Source organism: Patella vulgata, chromosome 5 (assembly GCF_932274485.2).
Source record: "Patella vulgata chromosome 5, xgPatVulg1.2, whole genome shotgun sequence".
NCBI classification, from domain to species: domain Eukaryota; kingdom Metazoa; phylum Mollusca; class Gastropoda; family Patellidae; genus Patella; species Patella vulgata.
In genome coordinates this window covers 43073854-43099652 of record NC_065883.2, presented here as the reverse complement: position 1 = coordinate 43099652, position 25799 = coordinate 43073854, and the positions used below count along the sequence as shown (strand labels likewise).

General features: G+C 36.4%; 1 protein-coding gene across 6 annotated transcripts in view; it reads right to left on the bottom strand.

The window, feature by feature from the left end:
- The window catches only part of LOC126820263 (endoplasmic reticulum lectin 1), a 190478-nt gene extending 165813 nt beyond the window's left edge, over window positions 1–24665 (bottom strand). For 2 of the 6 annotated variants that reach the window (XM_056101270.1, XM_056101271.1), the window contains exon 1: window positions 24382–24665. In XM_056101270.1, the coding sequence (XP_055957245.1) occupies window positions 24382–24516 (135 nt within the window). In that variant the 5' untranslated portion in view covers window positions 24517–24665. The remainder of the gene's footprint in view (window positions 1–24381) is intronic. The other 4 variants (XM_050548109.2, XM_050548110.2, XM_050548112.2 and 1 more) reach the window with 2 other exon arrangements.
- Between the last annotated feature and the right edge of the window lie 1134 nt (window positions 24666–25799).

Here is a 25799-nt window from a genome sequence, read left to right as displayed (position 1 = left end):
TCCTTGTCACGTACAACCGGGGATTCGAAACCAAATATCGAAAGGAAGCAAGATCTTTAGGTTATAAACATGCATTTCAAGTTTCATCAAAATCGAATTAAAATTGTGACCTCTACTGGGTCTACAACCTTGATATACCATATTTTTTACACTATTCACGTACAAGCGGCGGCCATTTTGGTCTGATTTTCACAATATTCGAACTCAACCTTCATTACGGTGTAACGGTGATATAATCAAATGGTTTTTGAAATCGGATAAAAATTGTGACCACTGGAGAGACCACAAGCCAAAAACACAATTTTTCATACAATCAGGGGCCATAATTCAGGAAGTTACTATCCAATATCTGCGAATATCGAAAGGAACCAAGATCTTTGGGTTATAAACTTACATTTCAAGTTTCATCAAAATCAGAAGAAAATTGTATACAATCAGGGGACATAAATAAGGAAGTTACTATCCGATATGCCCGAATATCGAAAGGAACCAAGATCTTTGGGTTATAAACATGCATTTCAAGTTTCAAAGATAGGTTGCCAGGCAACGAAACATACGCCAACAGCAGCTAAATCGTCCGGGCAGTCAACAAGAGTTGTCGCATATTTTTACTTTTTTCGGTAATGAAACATTTATAATACACTAAAATCTGATTAAGAGCAATAACTCAGAAAACCATTAGAATTTGTTTGTTTTTTATAAAGTTCTGCCCCATGCTAACGTTTTGTATACAAAACTTTTAATATCATGGATTTAGCTGTTCCAAGTCATAAAAATTCATTGAAATTCAATATACTTGTTCGTCTCAAGATCTTAAACTCTGTGTATAAATCTGAAGTCAATCGGATGATAACTTTGGCCTTTAGAGCGTCACAAGATTTTGCAAAGTGATCAAGTGCCATAACTTTGGCAGTACTTATCAGAAATCATTGAAAATCAATAGGATTCTTCGTCTCATGACCTTAAACACTGTGTATAAATTTAAAGTCAATCGGATATTAACTTTGACCTCTAGAGCGTCCACAAGATTTTTCAAAGTGATCAAGGACCATAACTCTGGCAGTAATTATCAGAAATCACTGAAAATCAATAGGATTCTTCATCTCAAGACCTTAAACACTGTGTATAAATTTAAAGTCAATCAGATATTAACTTTTGCCTCTAAAGCGTCCACAAGCAATTGTGGACGCCGGACAGACGGACAGGGGCGACGACAATATACGACCACATTTAAATGTGGGCGTATAACAAAAACAGATCAAAATTCTGACCTCTAGAGGGTCCACAACTTTAATATACCAGATGTTTATATGACCAATGTCTAGGTCATATGTTATTTTATCATTTTTTAATTCTGTTTTAAATTTCAAATCTATATTTTAATATTCATTAATGCTTGGTTAGTCATTAGAGGCAGACAGCAATTAACCTGTCAGTCAAATTATGACAGGCTGGCAATTAAAGTGGTTGATCTGTTAAGTTATTGTTTTAAAAAATTAAATGCCTAAGTCTTAATCCTTCAATAATTATATGTTTATGTCAACACTTTCTAAGTAACTAATTTGTATAAATAGACAAATGTATGTAAGATGATTATTAGTTTGAGAGACCAGCTTAGGGAACCTATACACTAGTTGGAGGTCCGATACATAGGAAATTATAAGTTGTTAAATTGTTGCTTTTAATTATTTGCTCCTGAAATCAAATGTTGAGGATCCATTCCAAAAATCTGTATTCATTTCTGATACTTAGAGAATGCACATCGACGAGCTACATTCCCTGAAAGTCGAACGGTGTTATATGGTGGAGATGCCGGGTAGAGTAAACAAAATTGTCTACTCTTGATTCCGGTACAGCTAAGCGAGATAAATTGTAAACATATTTGGAAGAGGGGATGGATATCAACTTTATTCTTCCTTCAGCAGCAGTAGCAGCAATAAGAAATCTGAATCAACTACCAATGTCTTGGAGTCTTAAAACAGGACAGGGGTTCTACAGAAATCAGCTTTAAATAGTTTAAATGGGGCTTCTCACAAAATTCATTGCCCAGTTCGGAAAAAAAGAAATATCGTTCTTTTGCCAAAAGACAAAGGGATAGACAGCGACAGCTAGAATTTTTTGCTAAGAAGGATTTCTGTGGTCTTCAGTAAAGAGGATGTGGGTGTTCAAAATGTTCCTGATACTAAAGATGTGGCTGCTGGGAATAACCCTGTGTTAATGGTGACAAGAGAAACAATGTGTCATCCTGCCAATAGCCATGATAAAGGTTGTCAAATAAAATTTGACAGTGAGGCAGCGATGAAAGATGTTTCAAGTTCTAGTGCCAAAAGTACCAGCAGTCAAGACCATCGACATGTAGGAATTTGTTCAACAAATCCACCTGTACAAGTATCCGACAAAGTGCTTAGACAAAGAGTTAAGAACACAAAACAAGAATATCTCATTCAGTGGAAGAATTGTCCAGCAACTTCGTATTCTTGGGTTCTGGAGGAGGAACTAGATTATAGTGCTCAACAATACATAAATGCGAATTCAAATAGAATACAAGGACCCAGATTACGTTTACCTGATGAAAACTTTAACTAGTATAATTTGCAAGGACATCATTTCAGGCCTTACAGGTATCCTATGTACAGAAATAGAAGTTATTATCATGAAAATAGTGATAGATTATGTTACTTTGATTAATTGAAAAAATATAAGGATTTTGATTTTATTAATGCTTAAAACATGAGGTCATGTTTTTGTTTGAAGTAAGGGGGATATATGACCGATGTCTAGGTCATATATTATTTTATTATTTTTTATATGTCCACATGAAAATGTGGACGTATATTGTTGTCGCCCCTGTCCATCCACAATTGTTTGTGGACACTCTACAGGTCACAATTTTTATCCAATTTCAACGAAACTTGAAATATAGGTTTATCTCCCTAAGATCTTGGTTCCTTTCGATATTGGCATGTATCGGATCGTAACTTCATGGATTATGGCCCCTGATTGTATGAAAAATCGCGTTTTTAGCTTGTGGACACTATAGAGGTCACAATTTTTATCCTATTTTGTTGAAGTATGTTTATAATAACCCAAAGATCTCGATTCCTTTCGATATTTGCGCATATCAGACTATAACTTCTTGAATTATGGCCCCTGATTGTATGAAAAATCGCGTTTTTAGCTTGTGGACCCTATAGAGGTCATAATTTTTATCCGATTTAAAAAACCGGTTTAATATATCACCGTTACACCCTAAGGATGGTTGAGTTCGAAATTCGTGAAAATAGGACCAAAACTGACTGCCCCTCGTTCTCAAATAGCATAAAAATATGGTATATCAAGATTGTGGACCCCTCTAGAGGTCACAATTTTCTTCTGATTTTGATGAACCTTGAAATGTAAGTTTAAAACCCAGTTCCTTTCGATATTTGTGCATATCCGACCATAACTTCCTGAATTATGGCACCTGATTGTACGAAAAATCGCGTTCTTAGCTTGTGGACCCTATAGAGGTCATACTTTTTATCCGATTTAAAAAAACGGTTTAGTATATCACCGTTACACCCTAAGGATGGTAGACTTCGAATTTCATAATTATCGGACCAAATCTGACGGACAAAAGAGCCGTCCCTCATTCTCAAATAGCGTAAAAATATGGTATATTAAGGTTGTGGACCCTCTAGAGGTCACAATTTTCTTCTGATTTTGATGAAACTTGAAATGTAAGTTTATAACCCAAAGATCTTGGTTCCTTTCGATATTCGCACATATTGGATAATAACTTCCTGAATTATGGCCCCTGATTGAACGAAAAATCGCATTTTTAGCTTGTGGACCCTATAGCGGTCATAATTTTTATCCGATTTAAAGTATCATTTGAATATATCACTGTTACACCCTAAGGATGGCCGAGTATGGATTTCGTAAAAATCGGACCAAAACTGACGGACAAAATGGCCGCCCCCTCGCACTCAAATCGAGTAAAAATATGGTATATAAATATTGTGGACCCTCTAGAGGTCACAATTTTCCTCTGATTTTGATGAAACTTGAAATGTAAGTTTATAACCCAAAGATCTTGGTTCCTTTCGATATTCGCACATATTGGATAGTAACTTGCTGAATTATGGCCCCTGATTGTACGAAAAATCGTGTTTTTAGCTTCAGGTTCCTCTAGATGTCACAATTATTATCCGATTTAAAAAAACTGTTCGAAACTGGCCGCCGTTCGTTCTCAAATAGTGTAAACATCTGGTATATCAAGGTTGTGGACTCTCTAGAGGTCACAATTTTGATCTGATTTTGATGAAACTTGAAATGCATGTTTATAACCCAAAGATCTTGGTTGCTTTCGATATTTCCGCATATCAGATCATAACTTCCTGAATTATGGCCCCTGATTTACGAAAAATCACCATTCCAAAAATCTGTATCCATTTCTGATACTTAGAGAACACACGTCGACGAGCTACATTCCCTGAAAGTCAAACAGTGTTATTTACACTAATTGTGTACGAGGGGCGGCCATTTTGTCTGGCAGTTTTGGTCCGATTTTCACGAAATTCGAACTCAACCAAAATTACAGTGTAACAGTAATATATTTGAACGTTTTTTAAATCGGATAATAATTGTGACATCTAAGAGGGACCTCAAGTTAAAAACGCGATTTTTCGTACAATGAGGGGCAATAATTCAGGAAGTACTATCCGATATGCACGAATATCGAAAGGAACCAAAATGTTTGGGTTATAAACTTACATTTCAAGTTTCATCAAAATCAGAAGAAAATTGTGACCTCTAGAGGGTGCACAACATTGATATACCATATTTTTACGCTATTTGACTACGAGGGGTGGCTATTTTGTCTGTCAACCATCCTTAGGGTGTAAGGGTGATATATGCAAACGTTTTTTTAAATCGCATAAAAATTATGACCGATATAGGGTCCACAAGCTAAAAACGTGATTTTCCGTACAGTCAGGCGCCATAATTCAGAAAGTTACGGTCCGATATGCGCAAATATTGAAAGGAACCGAGATCTTTGGGTTATAAACTTACATTTAAAGTTCCATCAAAATGAGAAGAAAATTGTGACCTCTAGAGGGTCCACAACCTTGAAATACCATATTTTTACACTATCCACAACCATCCTTATAGTAAGTGCAGGGGACTGCACCACACAAAATTTACACAAAATAACAAATACACGGACAAGACATCATACTCAAGAAAACACAAACAGACAGACAATTCAAAAAAAGTGAATGGATCCGGGGGCTAGCCGTAAGCGTCCACTGCGCTGTACAGTCCAGGGTCTGTAGTGACACAGACTTCACTCAAATTTGAAAACAAGCAGGAATACAACCCAAAGAAACCATTGTGCAATGCCAGCATGAGTCATGATCTGCTTTATGCTACACGAAATACGAATGTAAGCATATGTAGTAAAATTCAACTATACAAGTAACCATATCGGTGAAATGTATAAAAAAAAGTAGTCTTAATCTAAATGCTCTAAAATCAATCAAGAAACGTTTCAGTATTCAATACATATAGGGCACATGTTCCATCAGTCACAAAAACAAAAAACAAAACTGAATACTAAGAAGCAAAAGGAAAATGTCTGCTAACTGAGTGTCGGGGGTTATTTTGGGAGAGAAATAGTTCTTTATTGTAACATATTGTCAAAAATCGTAATGCCTGTGAATAGAAAACACTATATAGTATGGTATCTGGTATGTTACTATAGATTGACTTTACTACTTTAAAACCAAATTTGTCAGTTTTGTCGAAAATACCGACATTAAATTTATTGTTAATTATATTGATGTCCAGGTCAAGAACAGATGCATTTATAGTGCCAGAATTTTCTTTATTTAATATTAGTTCAGGAGGATATATTTCACTTTTATATTTGTTGAAATTTCCGTTATCAGTGATAGGTGTTATGTCATCAATGTATCGGAAGGTATAGTTTAGACTTTTAGCTACTTTGTAATCTGTTTTTCTTTTATGGTCTTGAAAGTAGAATTCGTATTTATATAAATGTGCATTAGCCATAAATGGGGCGGGGTCAGTTCCCATTGGTAAACCAATGTTTTGCTGTATTATCTGATCCCCAACCTCAAATATGGCATTGTCAATGAGAAAATGTATGATATTTTGAAATTTTTCTTTATCAAAAACTACAGTGTCAGATTGCAACGTTTTATAATCCATTTAGCATCTTCTGCATAAATGGCCATCAAGTTTCTTCCTTTCCCGAAAGCTCCATTAAAGGCTTTATCTACAAACCAATCCAAATTATCTTTAAGATCGGCATGTTGAAGCATAGTATACAAAGTAGAAAAATCAAACGTTTCTAGTGTTTTTGCATTAACTTTTTTATTGATCTTTTCTAAAGTGTCTACTATAGGATTATTTTTATCAATTATGAAAAAACTATTAATTCCAGTATAGCTACGAAGTGTTCTGCACCAAATGGCATGTTGAGTTTGGCATAATTTAAGTCCATTGGTGATAGTCTTAGCTAATGGTTTCGTTTGGCAGATACTGGAGGATATTATGTATCTGAATTTTACTGGGTTTTTATGGAATTTAGGTATAGAATAAATGTAAGGTAGTGCATCTATTTTCACATTGTCTTTAATATCATTACTCCTGTTAAATGTATATTTGTTATGTAAAATATCTAGTTTAGTTAAATCCGTAATGCATTTATAAGTGTCGTTATGGGTATTGGGCCAAAGTCCAACTTCAGTAAGAATATTTCTAATATAGTATTTTTTACAGATAAAGGCAATATTATTGCTGGCCTTATCGACAGGCGTTAGAACAAATCTATCTTGAAGAGAAGCAAGACATTCAATTGCGGATGTATTATTTAGGACTTCGGGTGGCGGGTGTCTTTGGTTAAGTTTTATATATTTGATTCTCTTTGACAAGAGATCAATAACAGTGTTTTTCCATTCTCCAAAAAATTCTAAAGATGCACGAAATTTATCAGACCAAGCTACTATGCATTTCCTGATTTGAGATTTTAGATTATTATGTAACTTTTTGAAATTAGTTTTACTTGGTTGTTCTCGAAATTGTGGTCCAAAGTGAAAAAGTTTTTTTAAGATTTTTATCTTCAACAATATCGAAATTTCCTGTCAGTATATGGTCATGAAACTTGTCTTTAAAGGGAAAGTTGGCATATTGACATGTAGTATTATCGTAATTGTTAATAAATTCTTGTACGTTAAGGTTTTCAATAGTTTGATGGTAGTTAAATATTTTATTACGAATTGGAGGTAAAAATTTGTATACAACTGTTGGTGAAATTTTAGGAATAGTATCTGGTATAGATTTAATTACTGATCGGTCTCTAAAGATTCTATTCAATCTAATGTCTTGTATATGTTTATTTGTTAAGATAGGTTGCCAGGCAATAAAACATACACCCACAGCAGCTAAATCGTCCCAGCGGTCGACAAGGGTTGTCGCATATTTATTCTTTTGTAGGTAATTAGGGGGAATTTAATAGACAATTTCATACAGATGACATTATGATTTTCGTCGTTTGAGGGTTCACAAGGTTCTAAAGATAGGTTGCCAGGCATCGAAACATATGCCCACAGCAGCTAAATCGTCCAGGCAGTCAACTAGAGTTGTTGCATATTCTTACTTTTTTCGGTAATGAAACATTTATAATACACTAAAATCTGATTAAGAGCAACAACTCATGAAGTAATTATCAGAAAACCATTACAATTTGTTTGTTTTTTATAAAGTTCTGCCCAATGCTAATGTTTTGTATACAAAACTTTTAATATCATGGATTTAGCTGTTCAGGTCATAAAAATTTATTGAAAATCAATAACTTGTTCGTCTCAAGATCTTAAACTCTGTCTATCAATCTGAAGTCAATCGGATGATAACTTTAGCCTTTAGAGCGGAAATTGTTGAAAATCAAGGACCATAACACTGGTAGTAATTATCGGAAATTGCTGAAAACCAATAGGCTTCTTCGTCTCATGACCTTAAACACTGTGTATAAATTTAAAGTCAATTGAATATTAACTTTGGCCTCTAGAGCGTCCAGAAGATTTTTTGAAGTGATCAAGGCCAAGGGCCATAACTCTGGCAGTAATTATCAGAAATCGCTGAAAATCAATAGGATTCTTCGTCTCATAACCTCAAACACTGTGTATAAATTTAAAATCACTTGAATACTAACTTTAGCCTCTAGACCTTCCACAAGATTTTTTGAAGTGATCAAGGGCTATAACTCTGGCAGTTATCATCGGAAATCGTTGAAAATCAAAATGTATCTTCGTCTCATGACCTTAAACACTGTGTATAAATTTAAAGTCAATCGGATATTAACTTTGGCCTCTAGAGCGTCCACAAGATTTTTCAAAGTGATCAAGGGCCATAACTCTGGCAGTAATTATCAGAAATCGCTGAAAATCAATAAGCTTCTTCGTCTCATGACCTTAAACACTGTGTATAAATTTAAGGTCAATCAGATATTAACTTTGGCCTCTAGAGCGTCCACAAGATTTTTCAAATTGATCAAGGGCCATAACTCTGGCAGAAATTATTGGAAATCGCTGAAAATCACTAGGATTCTTCGTCTCAAGACCTTAAACACTGTGTACAAATTTAAGGTCAATCGGATATTTACTTTGGCCTCTAGAGCGTCAACAAGCAATTGTGGACGCCTGACCGCCGGATGGGGGCGACGACAATATACGACCACATTTCAATGTGGGCGTATAAAAACTAAAACAAGGGTCGTAACTCTGGAAGTAATCTACAGAAATTGTTGAAATTCGACAGGCTTTTTCGTTTTACTAATTCAAAAAATGCATATAAATTTCATACAGGTCGGATGATAACTTTTGTCGTTCAAATGTTCAAAAGGTTCAACAAAGTTTAACAAGGGCCATAACTCTAGAAGTAATTGACGGAAATTGCTGACATTCAATAGGATTCTCTATTTCACTAATTTAAATGATGAATATGAATTTCATACAGATTTGGTGATAACTTTTGTCGTTCAAGAGTTCACAAGTTTCAACAAAGTGAAACAAGGGCTATAACTCTAGATGTAATTAACAGAAATTTTCTGAAACTCAATTATATTGTTCGTTTTACTAATTTAAACGATACATATAAATTTCATACAGATCGGATAATAACTTTTGTTAGAGAGAGAGAGAGAGAGAAATGGGGTTTAATGTCCACTCGACACAAACTAGGTCATTTCGGGACTAATATATGGTTTGATTTTATTTCAATAATTCGCTTGCACATAGGGGTCTTTAGCAGTGGGAGGAAACCGGAGGTTGGACAGGCGACCCTACTCCTTGTCACGTACAACCAGGGATTCGAAACCACACCAGTTGACTCAATGACAGGCCGTATGATACAGCGCAAGCACGTGCTAACCATTTGGCCACCCAGCCCCCCTTTGTCGTTAGAGCATTCACAAAGTGAAACAAGGGCCATAACTCACGGAGTAATACACGGAAATTGCTGAAATTCAATAGGCTTCTTCGTTTCACTAATTTAAATAATGCATATCAATTTCAAACAGATCGGATGATAACTGTTGTCATTAGAGCGTTCACAAGATTCAACAAAGTGAAACAAGGGCCATAACTCTAGATGTGATTAACGGAAATTGCTGAAATTCAATAGGCTTCTTTGTTTTACTAATTTAAATGATGCATATAAATTTCGTACAGATCGGATAATAACTTTTGTCGTTAGAGCATTCACAAGGTACAACAAAGTGAAACAAGGGCCATAACTCACGGCGTAATTAACAGAAATTGCTAAAATTCAATAGGCTTCTTCATTTCACTAATTTAAATGATGCATATTAATTTCAAATAGATCGGGTGATAACTGTTGTCATCAGAGCGTTCACAAGATTTAACAAAGTGAAACAAGGGCCATAACTCTAGATGTAATTAACGGAAATTGCTGAAATTCAATAGGATTCTTTGTTTTACTAATTTAAATGATGCCTATAAATTTCATACAGATCGGTAGATAACTTTTGTTGTTAGAGCATTCACAAGGTGAAACAAAGTTAAACAAAGCCATAACTCCAGAAGAAATTAACGGAAGTTCTTGAAATTAAATAGACTTCTTCATCTCACTAATGCAAACAACATATATCAATTTTAAAAAAATCAGATGATAAATGTAGTTTGTAGAGTGTTCACAAGAAATTGTGGACAATGGAAGGACGGACAGACGGGGGCTACGGCAATATACGACCACATTTCCATGTGGGCGTATAAAAAGGATTTTACATAACACGTCAGGTTTTTTCTTTTGCACTTTATGAGGCTGTACTGAATGCTTAGGTGAAAATTTACTATTTATCAAATCGTTTGTAACATCGTAATATTGAGGAAGAAAGCGTACTTTAAGTTGATTAGAATAGATGATGTCCTGTATGAGGACACCAAGTTTCTAAGCTGTAGATTTGTTCAAAGTGTGTATAATTTTTCGGGCTAGGTTGAGTACACAAGCTGCACAGGACAATTTATCGGAAGTATGGCATTGACATACAGAATACAATTCATTCAAAATACTTTCTGGGTCTTTTTTGAAATTTTGATTTTTTTATGGAACATTTTTTATTTTGAAATTTATGATCAAGTTTTTTGTAACAATTTCTTGTATGTTTTTAAATCTATCATTGAGACCATAAGGGAAAATGGTCTGTAATTTTATTATCCAAGTTTCTTCTGCCTGAGTTCTTTTTTGTATAACTACAGGATCAATTTTGCCATTACTAAGGTGTCCTGACCAGGAAGTTTTTCAATTATTTGAACTCTGTAGCACAAACTGGGCGGTTTTTGATGAATCTTGATGGTATTTAACACTTTCTGCATGACAATCTATTAACTGAATATGTGTATTAGATTATAGATGGTAAGCTCAGTTTCTTTCCTTTTTTCATTAAATCTGAATGATACCCGGTCCCTAGTGTAATCCATGAAGTTTCGGTCCGTTACATGCCAATATCGAAAGCAACTGAGATCTTTGGGAGATAAACCTATATTTCAAGTTTCGTCAAAATCGGATATGAATTGTGACCTGTAGAGTGTCCACAAACAATTGTGGATGGACGGACAGGGGAGATGACAATATACGTCCACATGAAAATTGGGCGTATAAAAATCCTTTCACGGTTACTCGAAAACGTGAACCTACCCTTTTTATTCTACAATTCACAACACGACGTTCATTTTAGGAGTCGGTCTGTTTTTAGTCGTGCTTATCTAGACACAATAAATGTATGGAAAACATGACTACTTAGTATTATAATAGTAATTAGTACTATGCGGCGTGTCTTCACTCTTCTCTCTACTAATGCTTAGTCTGATCGTAATATTCATGATTTTCGATGTTGAATAACTTTTACAATGATCTAAACAATGCTCGAAGATTGACATATATTACGTAATTAGTCGGAAGCTACATTGCTCGCTTACGTCGGTCTCGTATTCACAGCAATTTCTGCACGATAAAACATAATCAAATAGGCTACTACAATGTATTGTGAATGTTCAGAAAAGGATGAATGAATAGGGCTTTTTTCAATGCATTTTTAATTAATTATGTATGATTTTACTCGCATGACAGCTATGTAACCAAGGTGGACAAAATTACAGCAAGATAATTCAGTCCATGTGACATTAACATGAATCGTCTGCATTTGGAATTCCTTTAGCACCGTTAAGGATTGGTGTTGAAGATATCCACAATACAATTAATGCCATGCGAGATCAGTAACTTGCAAGTTATGGATAAAAATATGAATAGAAACAAGCCAACAGTGAGGCTGATGTCCCCCACCGAAATCCCAAAATAATTAGATGACACATATTAATTAATAGCACAGTTATTTCTTTCAAAAGTATCGAGCAATCAAACTATACACTAAGTTTCATCACTCTCTATCAAATAGAATCAAGATTATGAAATTGATAAGCTCTGCTTAGCTTCAGCTCGAAATGTTAATCACTGAACTCAGTCAAGACATTCACCTAATGAACATCTACATTAAGTTTAAACATTCTACCTCAATTAAAAGCAGAGTTGTTATGTTCCAAAGTCTTGACCAATCAAATTGGTAACCTAAGCAGAAAATTCTCACCATCGAACTTAGTCAAGGTAATGATATAATGAATCTATATTCGGAGTTTCATTGCTCTCACTTCAACCAAAGTTATCATGCCCCAAAGCGTCAACCAATCAGATTGCTTATCTCTGCTTACCATAAGCATACAATGTTCATCACCGAACTTCATCAAGGCATTCACCTAATGAAAGCCTACACCAAGTTTGAACATTCTACATCAATTAGAATGCGAGTTATTGTGTTCCAATGTCTCGACCAATCAAATTGCTTATCGATCTGCTTCCTGAGAAGAAAATGCTCATTATTGAACTTAGTCAAGGTATTGATGTAATGAAACTATAGAACTAAAGTTATCATGTCCCAAAGCATCAACCAATGAAATTGCTTATCTCTGCTCATGTTCGAACTCCATCAAAGCATTAACCTAATAAACACCTACACCAAATTTGAACATTCTTGCTCAATTAGAAAGAGAGTTATTGTGTCCCAAAAAGTGTGACGGACAGACAGAAGGACAGACAGACGGACGGACGAACTCATTTTAATAGTCCCCAGCTTTCTTCAAAAGGGGGGGGACAAAAAAATAATATTTTCCAAATGACAATAACCCCCAAAATTTAAAGTAGCTAAGTCTCTAACTCAATATCATCCAAAGTCTTCGACATTGAAAACACGAATTATTTGTCAATTTAAATCAACATTGATGTTGTGATCTTACCGGGAAAAGACAAAATAATCATTTTACCTTTGGTACACGAATCGAGTACCATAATGCGTTCCGGTGTCATTTGTAACAAGGGACTCGAAAAATGAGGCTAGACGAATTCCACGATTCATGTCAGACGGTGACGACATATTCTTATTTACTATAGGTGTAGACTGGAATAACCCCACGCTAGTGACCGCCATTCGATTGAGACCTCTGGATTATTTCTGACTTAAAATTAGAGTAAAAACGGAAACGATTCAATGTAAATCAGTTCATATATACTATTCAAAAAAAGTAGGGGATATTTGATTTTGGGGGCATAATACTAAAATATGCAAATGACTACGAAAAAAGTCACTATAGAACCTAACAGAAGAAACATTTCCAGTTACATGTGACGCCCAAACGCACCAATAGCTACCGCATGGAATGCAGGTGATGCTTGGGATCATCATGGGGGTCCAACCCAAGATTTGCACGACTCTGACTTTGAATGTTACAGTCATTGTGGCATTGAATTCCAGGGTGGAAACATCAGTTTAATTGTTTTAGTGACCAGAAAACAAATTTTGATATGCGTCGGCTTACCCAAAATGAAAGGTTACGTGCCCTTGGCATGCTACAGATCGGCACAACACAGGCGGTTGTGGCGCGGACGATGAATGTTTCTCAGTCTGTCATAAGCAGGCTATGGTCCAGATACCGTGATACACAATCTGTACAGGACAGACCACGCTCAGGTCGACCAAGGGCGACAACTCAAGCCCAGGATCGATTTATCCGTACCTTGGCCTTGAGAAATCGTGTCATCACAGCAAATCAGATCAGCGCTCGTCTTCAAACAGACACTGGTGTGAGAGTGAGTGGCCAGACGATTCGGAATCGACTGCATAGGGGTCACCTTCGCGCCCGACGTTGGTGTAGGGATCGTCAACACTGGGATAATCGACGCTGGAGCAATGTGATGTTTTCAGATGAGTCAAGGTTCACTGTTGATTTTTTGGACAGACGTAGGAGGGTGTGGCGTCGTCGAAACGAGCGCTTCCAAGACGTTAACGTCATCAGACATGATCGATTTGGGGGTGGTTCTGTTATGGTGTGGGGAGGCATCACTGTTGCTGGAAGAACGGCTTTACATGTTGTTGCAGGGCGTGTTACAGGCCAGTACTACCGGGACAACATCTTGGCAGTCCATGTTGTGCCGTTCGCACGACGTCATGGCCGCCGTTTCATCTTCCAGGATGACAACGCAAGATGTCACAGGGCCAGGATCGTTACAGGTTACCTCCAACAACAGAACATCACCACATTACCTTGGCCAGCACTGAGTCCCGACCTCTCCCCCATCGAGCATGTCTGGGACATGCTTGGACAGAGGTTACGTCAACGTCAACAACGTCCTGCCAATGTCCAAGAATCCATTTGAAGCATGCCAATAGCACATAGACGTTCATCATGTTGAAGACGTCTCATTGCAAATTAAACGTAACACACTAAAGCAAAGATACGTTAAACAGTAAAATTTATGCAAGAACCGATAGGAAAGCAAACATGGATAGGATAAACCAGCATGTGGCAGTTTTCATCAACCCTTCCTTGAAGTGTCAAATTTGACAATGAACCCCTCCCACGTGTATGGCGCTACTGCGTGTCGCACGTGCAGCTCAGTGGTTCTGTTGGGGCGATAATTTCTTCATCTGTGCACATACTCTCAAAGCATGTCAAGTGTCCATGACTATTTATCATATCACAACCTGCATAGATATTTGCATTTCAATATCTCCTACTTTTTTTGGAAGAGTATATATATCCAGACCTGAAAGCACACTGACCAGAATTAGACTATCCAGCATCTAAATGGTCCTATTCAAAACATGATTTTTAGTATAAGAATTCATATAACATGGAAAAATATTTATGTGCACTGAAAAAAGATGAAAGCAGTGCACTCAGTAAATTTAGACTTAGAAGTGAACAAGAAGTAAAAGGCCAGTTACTAATTCTTACATCCCACTTCTACTCGTTGCCACTGGCAACCTTTGATAAAACTGTCCTGTTTAATTGCAATACATGCTTAAAAGTACCCGTGTATCAGAAATGTACAGAAAGAGTACTGATCATTTCTGATACACGGATACTTTTATACCGTTTTAGATATCTATCAAGCAACAAGTAGCGGACGTTTAGTCCGACTCAGATCGCAATTGATAACGAGGCTCTAACCAATGTACATGAAACAACTAGTCAAATTCATAGTAACAAAACAAAATGGGGGGAACTACATGGCAGTTCAAAAACATATACAATGACATTAAATTAACATAACAACATATTACAAAAATCAATTATTATACATACCGATTGGCATCTATTTCATAATTTGGTTTGATTTATATTAATATGCAAAATATATAAATTAGAATATTGAATAATTATTTTAATTAATTGTAATGATAGAAGGCGCAGTTCTCTTGCTGGACACTTCACAGGCATTGAAAATAAGCAGGATGAAAAAAAAAGCCTAGAAAGTCATAAACTTTATTACAATTAAATTTCAACGGAAGAACCATCCGCCGATGCATACTTTCACCAGGAATGACCCACGTTTCGCATTTCCTTTACACTACATTTAATAATATCGCAGTCCTCTACGCCATAGACATTGTTTTGACGATCTGGTCTAAACAAACACGTGATTGTATCATAGCAAGACGCACGTGTAAATACTACTCAGGTCGTCTCTCCACTGCGAAATCATTCTACCATGAAATGTAACGTGAGGCTCAGAAAGGGATAAATAATGAAAGAACAGAAAGTATTTGTCACTTTTCGGTTGAAACGACTCGATAATAAATACTATTTTTCACATTTTGCTTCACAATACTCGATAGAAATGTGATGTAAGTAACTTATTAGCACCTTTCCTCGGTGTATCGGTGAATATCAGGACAGTTTTGGTCGGGAGCTGCCTCGGCTGGGCCCCTCGACCAAAACTGTCCTGATATTCACCGATACACCGAGGAAAGTGTGCTAATAACTACTACTTAACTGCTCAAAGCCTTCTGGCCCCAATAATATAAGTCCAGCTGTACTGAAAAAGTTAACTCCCTCAATTACCAGTCCTCTCACCAAATTTTTTAATCTTTCATTAGAACTCCAATTATTACCTGGTTTTTGGAAGACTTCACATATTATTGCAGCGTATAAAGGAAAGGGTGATCCGCATTACCATGACAACTATAGACCAAATTCATTATCATGCTCATTAAGTAAAATATTAGAGAAAATCTTAATTCAAAAATCTTTATAATTTTATAAAAGAAAATAACCTATTATATAAGTATCAGTCTGGTTTTCAACCAAACGATTCTACAATAAATCAACTTTTGGAAATGTATGATGTTATAATAAGTAATCCTAATAAAGGAAAGCAAATTCGATTTATATTTTGTGATGTATCAAAAGCGTTTGATAAAGTTTGGCATGAACTTGGAATGAAGCTTTATTGACTAAATTGAAACAATATGGAATTAATAAAGATAGATTGCTAGGCAACAAAACATACGCCCACAGCAGCTAAATCGTCCGGGCAGTCAACAAGTGTTGTTGCATATTTTTACTTTTTTCGGTAATGAAACATTTATAATACACTAAAATCTGATAAAGAGTAACAACTCATGAAGTAATTATCAGAAAACCATTAGAATTTGTTTGGTTTTTATAAAGTTCTGCCCCATGCTAACATTTAGTATACAAAACTTTTAATAGCATGGATTTAGCTGTTCAAGTCATAAAAATTTACTTGTTCGTATCAAGTTCGTATCAAAGTGATCAAAGGCCATAACTTTGGCAGTAATTATCGGAAATCTTTGAAAATCAATAGGATTCTTCGTCTCATGACCTCAAACACTGTGTATAAATTTAAAGTCAATCAGATATTAACTTTAGCCTCTAGAGCTTCCACAAGATTTTTTGAAGTGATCAAGGGCCATAACTCTGGCAGTAATTATCGAAAATCACTGAAAATCAATAGGCTTCTTCGTCCCATGGCCTTAAACACTGTATATAAATCTAAAGTCAATCGGATTTTAACTTTAGCCTGTAGAGCATCCACAAGCAATTGTGAACGCAGGACCGACGACAGACGGACGGAAGGAGGGATGGGGGCGACGACAATATCCGACCACATTTCAATGTGGGCGCATAAAAACCAGCGGCTGCCAGGCAGGATACGCCCAAATTTTCCAAGAGCTGGATGGAGAACAAGCTAAAAACAAACACTATTTTTTGTACAATTAGGGGCAATAATGCAGAAAGTTATGGCCTGAAATGTGCAAATATCAAAGGGGACTGAGATCTTTGGGATATAAAGATATGTTTTAAGTTTCATCAAATCGGATAAAAATTGTGACCTCTAGAGGGTCCACAACCTTTGTATTACACACGTCTACATAATTTGCGTACAGAGAGCGGTCATTTTGTTGGGCAGTTTCATTTCAATTTACCCGAAATTCAAATTCAGCCTTCATTATAGTGGAATGGTGATATATTTAAACGGTTTTTAAAATCGGAAAAAATGGTGACCTCTAGAGAATCTGTAAGCAAAAAATGTGATTTTTCGAACAATCAAGGGCCATAATTCAGGAAATTACAATCCCATATGCTCAAATATCGACAGAAACCAAGATCTGTGGGTTATAAACATGTATTTCAAGTTTCATCAAAATTTTGACCTCTAGAGGGTCCACAACCTTGATATACTAAATGTTTACACTATTTGCGTACGAGGGCCGGCCATTATGTCGAACAGTTTTGGTCCGAGTTTCACGAAATTCGAACTCAACCAACATTACCGTGTAACGGTAATATATTCAAACGTTTTTGTAAATCAGATAATAATTGTGACGTCTAGACGGACCACAAGCTAAAAACACGATTTTTGGTACAATCAGGGGCCATAATCATAGGCGTACGAGCCAGGGGGGCAGCTGCCCCCCTAACTTTCGGGCAAGCTGACTTTACGGGCTGAAATTGCAGGAAAACGCGTTTGCGGCTGTCAAATATTCCAAAATTTTCTTGCGGGGTCCATACAAGGTCAGTTCCACTTCTTCGCCTCTCGAAGAAAACCGGCGCCGCTGCCTGTAAACCCGAAATTTTTTCGGGCATTTCTAGTTTTGCTTCCCTTACTGTTATTGAACCCTAAAATATAACACTAATTTTACTTTTCTTTTAATTGAATGCCACAAATTTGTACAGAGTTGACTATGGATTAAAAAATGTTGCCTGGAGTCACTCTACTCTGTGCGACATTTTTTGGGCATCGATTATTATTTGTGAATGCAGCTGCAACAGTCTGATTGGATGGTTGGAATTCAGAGTGGGATTTCGGTTACAAAACCATTGGATACTTTTGGAGTTTAGAAATAGCAGAAAACGCATTTGTGGTGGTTAAATTTTCAAAATTTTCTCCGGGAGGGTATACATCCGAACCCAGCGACGATTGATTGGTTGTTTGGAATTCCGGTCAGCCAGGTAGGCTATATTGGACCAAATTGAAGTTGCTCTATTCACAGGCTGGAATAGCAGGAAAACGCATTTGTGGAAGGGACATAATCCAATATGTGCCAATATGACCTCTAGAGAGTCCACAACCATGATATACCATATAATATTTTTACACTATTAGCTTACGAGCGGTGGCCATTTTGTCCGGCAGTTTTGGTCCCATTTTCAAAAAATTTGAATTTAACCATCATTACGGTGTAACGGTGACTATGATATATTCAAAGGTTTTTTTAAATCGGATAATAATTCTGACATCTAGAGGGACCACAAGCTAACAAGCCAACAGTGAGGCTGATGTCCCCCACCGAAATCCAAAAACAAGGCATTGACCTAATAAACACATACACCAAGTTTGAACATTCTAGCTCAATTAAAAGTTATCGTGTCCCAAAGCATCAACCAATCAAATTGCTTATCTCTGCTTACCCTAAGCGAAAAATGCTCATCTTCGAACTCCATCAAGGCATTGACCTAATCAACACATACACCAAGTTTGAACATTCTAGCCCAATTAGGAAGAGAGTTATCGTGTCCCAAAGCATCAACCAATCAAATTGCTTATCTCTGCTTACCCTAAGCGGAAAATGCTCATCTTCGAACTCCATCAAGGCATTGACCTAATAAACACATACACCAAGTTTGAACATTCTAGCTCAATTAGGAAGAGAGTTATTGTGTCCCAAAAAGTGTAACGGACAGACAGACAGACGGACGAACCCATTTTAATAGTCCCCTGCTTTCTTCGAAAGGCGGGGGACAAAAACGCGATTTTTCGTACAATCAGGGGTCATAATTCAGGAAGTTATGATCCAATATGTGTAGATATCGAAAGGAACCAAGATCTTTGGGTTATGAACATGCATTTCAAGTTTTATCAAAATCAGATGAAAATTGTGACCTCTAGAGTGTCCACAAGCTAAAAACGTGATTTTTTGTACAATCAGGGGCCATAATCCATGACAATATCGAAAGCAACTGAGATCTTTTGGAGATAAATCTATAGTTTCGTCTAAATTGGATAAGAATTGTGACCTGTAGAGTGTCCACAAACAAATTTGGGCGGATAGATGGACGGGCAGGGCCGACGACAATATACCTCCACATGAAAATGTGGGTGTATAAAAACTGCAACTTTCAGTTAGTAGAAGATGAAAAACATTTCTTATTGTATTGTCTAATTTTGATAATTTGAGACAACAATATCTCTCACCATTTATCAAACCTCATAACTGATTCAATTTACTAATAATGAAGAGTGTGTAGAAAATGTTGGAAGTTTCGCATTGAATGCTTTTAAGAAAAGAGGAATATAAATATAGCTTTGTTAAGTGATATGTAACATTAAATATTGGCGATTACCCCACATCTTGAAAATTACTGTCTGAATCATCGTATATTTTAAACGGATTTCTTCGATTATGAACAAACTACCTAACTTTGGTTATTATAAACTTACCTGTGTGTTTGAAATCACCTCCCATTAAATAAAATCCACTGCACAATTTAATATCGGCAGTGGCTATTTGCCACATGTGGTAAGCACGAATTTCAAAATAGCCTTACGACTACAGACCACAATTGTTACCCGATTTTAATGAACCTTACTGATCATAATAACATTGATAATATCTCTGAGTAACCAAACTTTCGGTTGGCGATTTCCGAGAAATGGGGGTTACCACACATTTCATGTGGCACGGCTACAATCCGCAAAAATCAACCAATTTCAATGGAACTCACAGATTATGATAACATTAATAATATCTCAGAGTAGACAAAGTCTAGACCACTTCCAGTTAGCAGTTTCCGAGATATCAGGTTACCACACATTTCATGTGGCACGGCTACAGACAGCAATTACCAACCGATTTCAATGAAATGTGTGGTAACCTGATATCTCGAAAACTGCTAACCAGAAGTGGTCGAAACTTTGCCTACTCTGAGATATTATTAATGTAATTATAATCTGCAAGTTTCATCAAAATCGTTTGATAATTGCGGTCTGCAGTCGTGCCACATGAAATGTGTGGTAACCTGATATCTCGGAAACTGCTAACTGGAAGTGGTCGTAATTTTGGCTACTCTGAGATATTATTAATGTTATCATATTCTGTAAGTTTCATGGATATCGGTTCATAATTGTGGTCTGCAGTCGTGCTGCATGAAATGTGTGGTAACCTGATATCTCGGAAACCGCTAACCGGAAGTGGTCGAATTTTGGCTACTCTGAGATATCATTAATGTTATCGTGATCTGTAAGTGTCATTGAAATCGGTTGATAACTGCAGTACAGAGACTTACAAGTGGCAAATAACCTCCGAATTGTCTTACCACATGTGGCAAATAGCCCCAGCCTTTAACTCTTAAATGACCCAGAGGTTTGATGTCATAACGTCATAAAAACCCAGGTCATAATCGTCATTAGTGTTAAAATATACATATAGGGCATACATTTTAAAGTCATAATATAATATTAAACAAACAACTGTAGATAGACCCTACATGTAAATGGATGAAATAATCTAAATTTAATGTTATTTTCATAAATATAAATTTTATACCAAAAATTTAGACATTTCATGCAAAATTTATGTATATAATGGTTAGTTCTATTTTTTTTGTTCGGCTGTTGTAAACTAAAAATCATTCATCATAAATCTCTTTTAATGTAAGCTTATTTAAGTAGTTTGTTGATTAAGCCTATTTGCTTCTATCATTTAGGCCTATCAGTAGGCCTACTAGCCTATCACTATCACGTTCTAACGCAAAACTATAAAATTCTACACCACCGATAAAATCTGAATCGCTGTCATTCAAAATGGATGGTAATCCGTCGTTAGGAGAACGTCGTCCTATAGGCCTAGACATATCACTTTTTTATTATAGTTTTTCAAAAAGAAATAGTACGATTTTTCACTGTCAAAATGTCAAACACGAAGTAAACAAACGAGAAAAAATCATCTGTTCATAAGGGAAGTAACTCTCATTACGCTAGAAACGTTGCATTCGGCTAACTGGTTTTGTCGACAAAAGTTGCCGTGGGTACTTAACGTAACGTTATAGGTGTCGACAAAAGTCACCGTGGGTCAGTTAAGAGTTAATATCCCAACAAATAAAAAAGTTCTCTCTTGAAAAATTGAAATCCCACAAACTTTAAATTCGACCAATACCAAAATAGAAGTTGATTACATCACTACCCGGGAGATATCATACTACACCGAAACAGTTCTCGGTACTTTTACAATAATTCAAGTATAGTGTAAGAATATAAGCTACAAGTCTCAACTCGGTATTGAGTTTGAGCGTTCCTTTATTTTGTTACCGTCTTTTTACATTCTAGTAAAATCTCTGCAAAGTTTATAGCTTTCCAGTTTGAAATGTGATTTTTATACGATCAGGGGCCATAATCCAGGAAGATATGGTCCAATATGCGCAAATAATATCGAAAGGTACTGAGATCTTTGGGTTATGAACCTTACATTTCACGTTTCATCAAAATCGGATAACCAGCGGCTGCCAGGCAGGATACGCCCACATTTTGCAAGAGATGGATAGAGAACATGCTAAAAACAAAAACGATTTTTTGCACAATCAGGTGCCATAATCCAGAAAGTTATGGTCTGAAATGCGCAAATATTGACAGGGACTAAGATTTTTGGAATATAAAGACATGTTTTAAGTTTCATCAAAATCGGATAAAAATTGTGACCTCTAGAGGGTCCATAACCTTTGTATTACCTACTTATACACAATTTGCGTACAAAGAGCGGCCATTTTGTTGGGCAGTTTCGTTTCGATTTTCCCGAAATTCGAATTCAACCTTCATTAAGGTGGAATGGTGATATATCTGAACGGTTTCTAAAATCGGAAAAAAAATTATGACCTCTAGAGAATCATTTCGATTTTTCTGAAATTCCAATTCAACCTTCATTATGGTGGAATGATGATTATATCTAAACGCTTTTTTTAAAAATTGTGACCTCTAGAGAATCCACAAGCTAAAAATGTGTTTTTTCAGACCAATCGGGGGCCATAATGCAGGAAGTTACGTTCGGATATATGTGATTATCAAAAGGAACCAAGATCATTATGACAAAAACATATATTTAAAGTTTCATCCAAATTAGATAAAAACTGCACAGCCTTTAGAGGATCAACAACCTTGTACCTCGTACAAGGGGCAGCCATTATGTCCGTCAGTTTTAGTCCAATTTTCACGAAGTTTGAACTCAACCATCATTAGTGTATAACTGTGACATATTCACACATTTTTTTTTTTTTAAATCAGTTAAAAATTGTGACCTGTAATAGGGACCACAAGTTCAAAACGCGATTTTTCGTACAATCAAGGGCCATAATTCAGGAAGTTACAATTCGATATGTGCGAATATCGAAAGGAACCAAGATCTTTGGGTTATAAACATGCATTTCAAGTTCCATCAAAATTGAATCAAAATTGTGGCCTCTTAGAGGGTCCGCAACTTTGATATACCAGATGTTTACACTATTTGTGTACAAGGGGCGGCCATTTTGTCCGACAGTTTTGGTCCGATTTTCACAAAATTCGACCTTAACCATTATTTGGGTGTAACGGTGATATACTAAAATGTTTTATTTAGATCAGAAATTTTTTTTGACCTCTAGAGGGACCACAAGCTAAAAGCATGATTTTTTGTACAATTAGGGGCCATAATTTAGGAAGGTACGATCAGATATGCGCAAATATCGAAAGGAACCAAGATCTTTGGGATGTAAACATGAATTCCTAGTTTCAACACAGGCAAGTTTATAATAACCAAAGTTCCATAGTTTGTTCATAATCGAAGAAATCTGTTTAAAACTTACGACGATCCAGACAGTAATATTATTTTGTAAGATATTTAGTTAGATATTGTTATGCATCGGGAATGAAATGAAATAAAATGGGGTTTAACGTCCTACTGTTCTGCTCTGAACTGGGCTAATGAAGACGGGCATACGCCATACAATTTGCTATGAGGGAAATTTTGCCCGGACAGAGGAACTACGGCCGACTCTTATATCAAATTCCAACTGTCAAGGGATCTTTTACGTGCACGCCAATGTGTACATGAGACCTTGGTTTTTCGTATCATCCAAATGACTAGACAGCTGTTCTTGTCAGGCCCTCTGTCCTGCATCACTGACAAGGGGGAACCACGCTGGAAAATCTGGATGAACTTTCTCAGCCAATGCAGGGATCAAACACCCGTCCTCCAGGCTAGCGAGCCAGCGTCTGACCTTGTTTTCCATCACAATTAGCTGCAATATTTATAGCTGTGATAATTCTTATTCATGACTATAATTGATACACCATTCGAGGCTTTGAGCAAGTAAAATTAGGTTCAATTGCAAAATTTTCAACACATATCATGCACGGAAATACGTAATGTTACAAATATCTCACCGAACAGTTTTTTTGCATTTTCGAGTGACATAAAATCACATGATTCTGGTTCGGCGGCCATTTTAAAATGAACAGAAATTTTGCATGGCAGTTGGGTTTAATCAAATCATATAATTATACGGTAAGGTTTCACCTTTATTTCAACTGGATGTCTGGAATTGGTAAAGCTACCTAGGCCTACAGTACAGTTTGGGGTCAGCGTAATTGGAAATTAAGGGAGTTATAGGCCAATAACTTTTTTGTAGTCAAATGATTACGAAACTTGCTCAAAGGAAGGCCTTAGTTAGGACCGTCCACTACTGTGGCTGGAGCAAGAGGGAAGACATATCACTCAGTACTGACAGGTTGTAGTCATGTTGTGGAACCATTTCTACACCAAATGTGAAATATTTGTTGGTAAATTCCACACGCATGCTTGTACATGTAGTTCAGAATGAACTATTATTATTATTATTATTATTCATAAAACTGTACAACAAAATGTTGAGAAGAAAGGAGGCTGCAGACTTTGAAAGCTACAAAACAACTTACTGTTGGTATATCCAACAAAGGACCAGCCCAATTTATCATAAATAATTCATTATCCATAAACGGATTAAAACTTTGTATCTTCTTTTCAATCAACAGAAGATATACGAAGGTTTTGAAAATGTTATGCAATGTCATATTTCGATTTTAATCTGCAATGCCTCAATATTCCAAATAATTAAACGATGACACGTAATTTCATTTAACGGAAATTAAATATTTTAGCAAACACCATTGCCAGCGTCGGGCATAAAATCTTGTTCCTCTGTTGTGTTTGTCGTTTGTCAATATTAAGAAAATAATTTTTTTTATAATTTTTAAACGAGTGTGAATATTTATGGGAATAACAAAACAACCTTTAATGGAACTAGGTTGCATATGCATGCATAAATGATATTTGATAAATTGAAAATTATATTCCACGCATATTATTGTGTGCGAAGCTGCTCAATATAAGTTGTGGAATGAAAAAAATCAACCTTAAGTCCAAATCAAATAGCCAGTCGAATAAACCTGTCGGTGGCTTATTAAAATTTTGGAATAGTTTGTAATAAACATAAGTTAAAGAAAAAACGCACTAATTCCAATATCGTTTATCATTGTTTTTGTATATTTTGTATGTTCCCTTAAGTTCAAATTTGATTGTTCAAATTAAATCTTTAAGGTGTCATCTTAGTTATTGCCACCGCTGCTGAATAAAGTCATGCTTTACTTTTTCCCTCATCATATTGAGAATGGGGTAGCGGTCGGTGTGCTTCCCAACCAGTGGCTGCGCCAGCCGTGGGTGATTGGAGGGGCAAGGCTGGGGCAAAGTCCAAGGTTCAGTGGGCAATGGCACGAGCTTCAACTAGGGGTAGTTACTTTAGTAACGAAAATATGAGAGCCCTACCTACTCGGGTATAGGGTGGCCTCCCCAGAAAATTTTGAAAAACAAGTTGCCGGAAATGCAGCCTGGCAGTATTTCAGGCACTGATCGTTGAGGTTAAGTGTCAAACGAACGGACTTGCGAATCTCGACGAGGCCCACTCACGAGCGTCAAAGTAGGGAGTCCTTACAGAGAGTATGGGGGACCTCCCAAGAAAATTTTGAAAAATAGACAGCCGGAAATGCTGTCTGTCAGTATTCAGTCAGGCACCGATCGTCGAGATAAATAGATCTTACCAGATACCGTCCGTTGCCTGATCACTAGTTTATCCGACCAGAGAACAAAATGTCAAACGAACGGACTTGCGAACCTCAACGAATTCCCCTTGTGAGCGCCAAACTAGCGAGTCCATTGGGGACCGCCCTAAGAAAATTTTGAAAAATAGACTGTCGGAAATGCTCTACAACTTGCAAGTTTATGACTGAGTGGGGATGTGGGATTTATTCACCGTAGAAGGTATTGATTACCGAAACGTATCACAAATACTTTTTTTTTA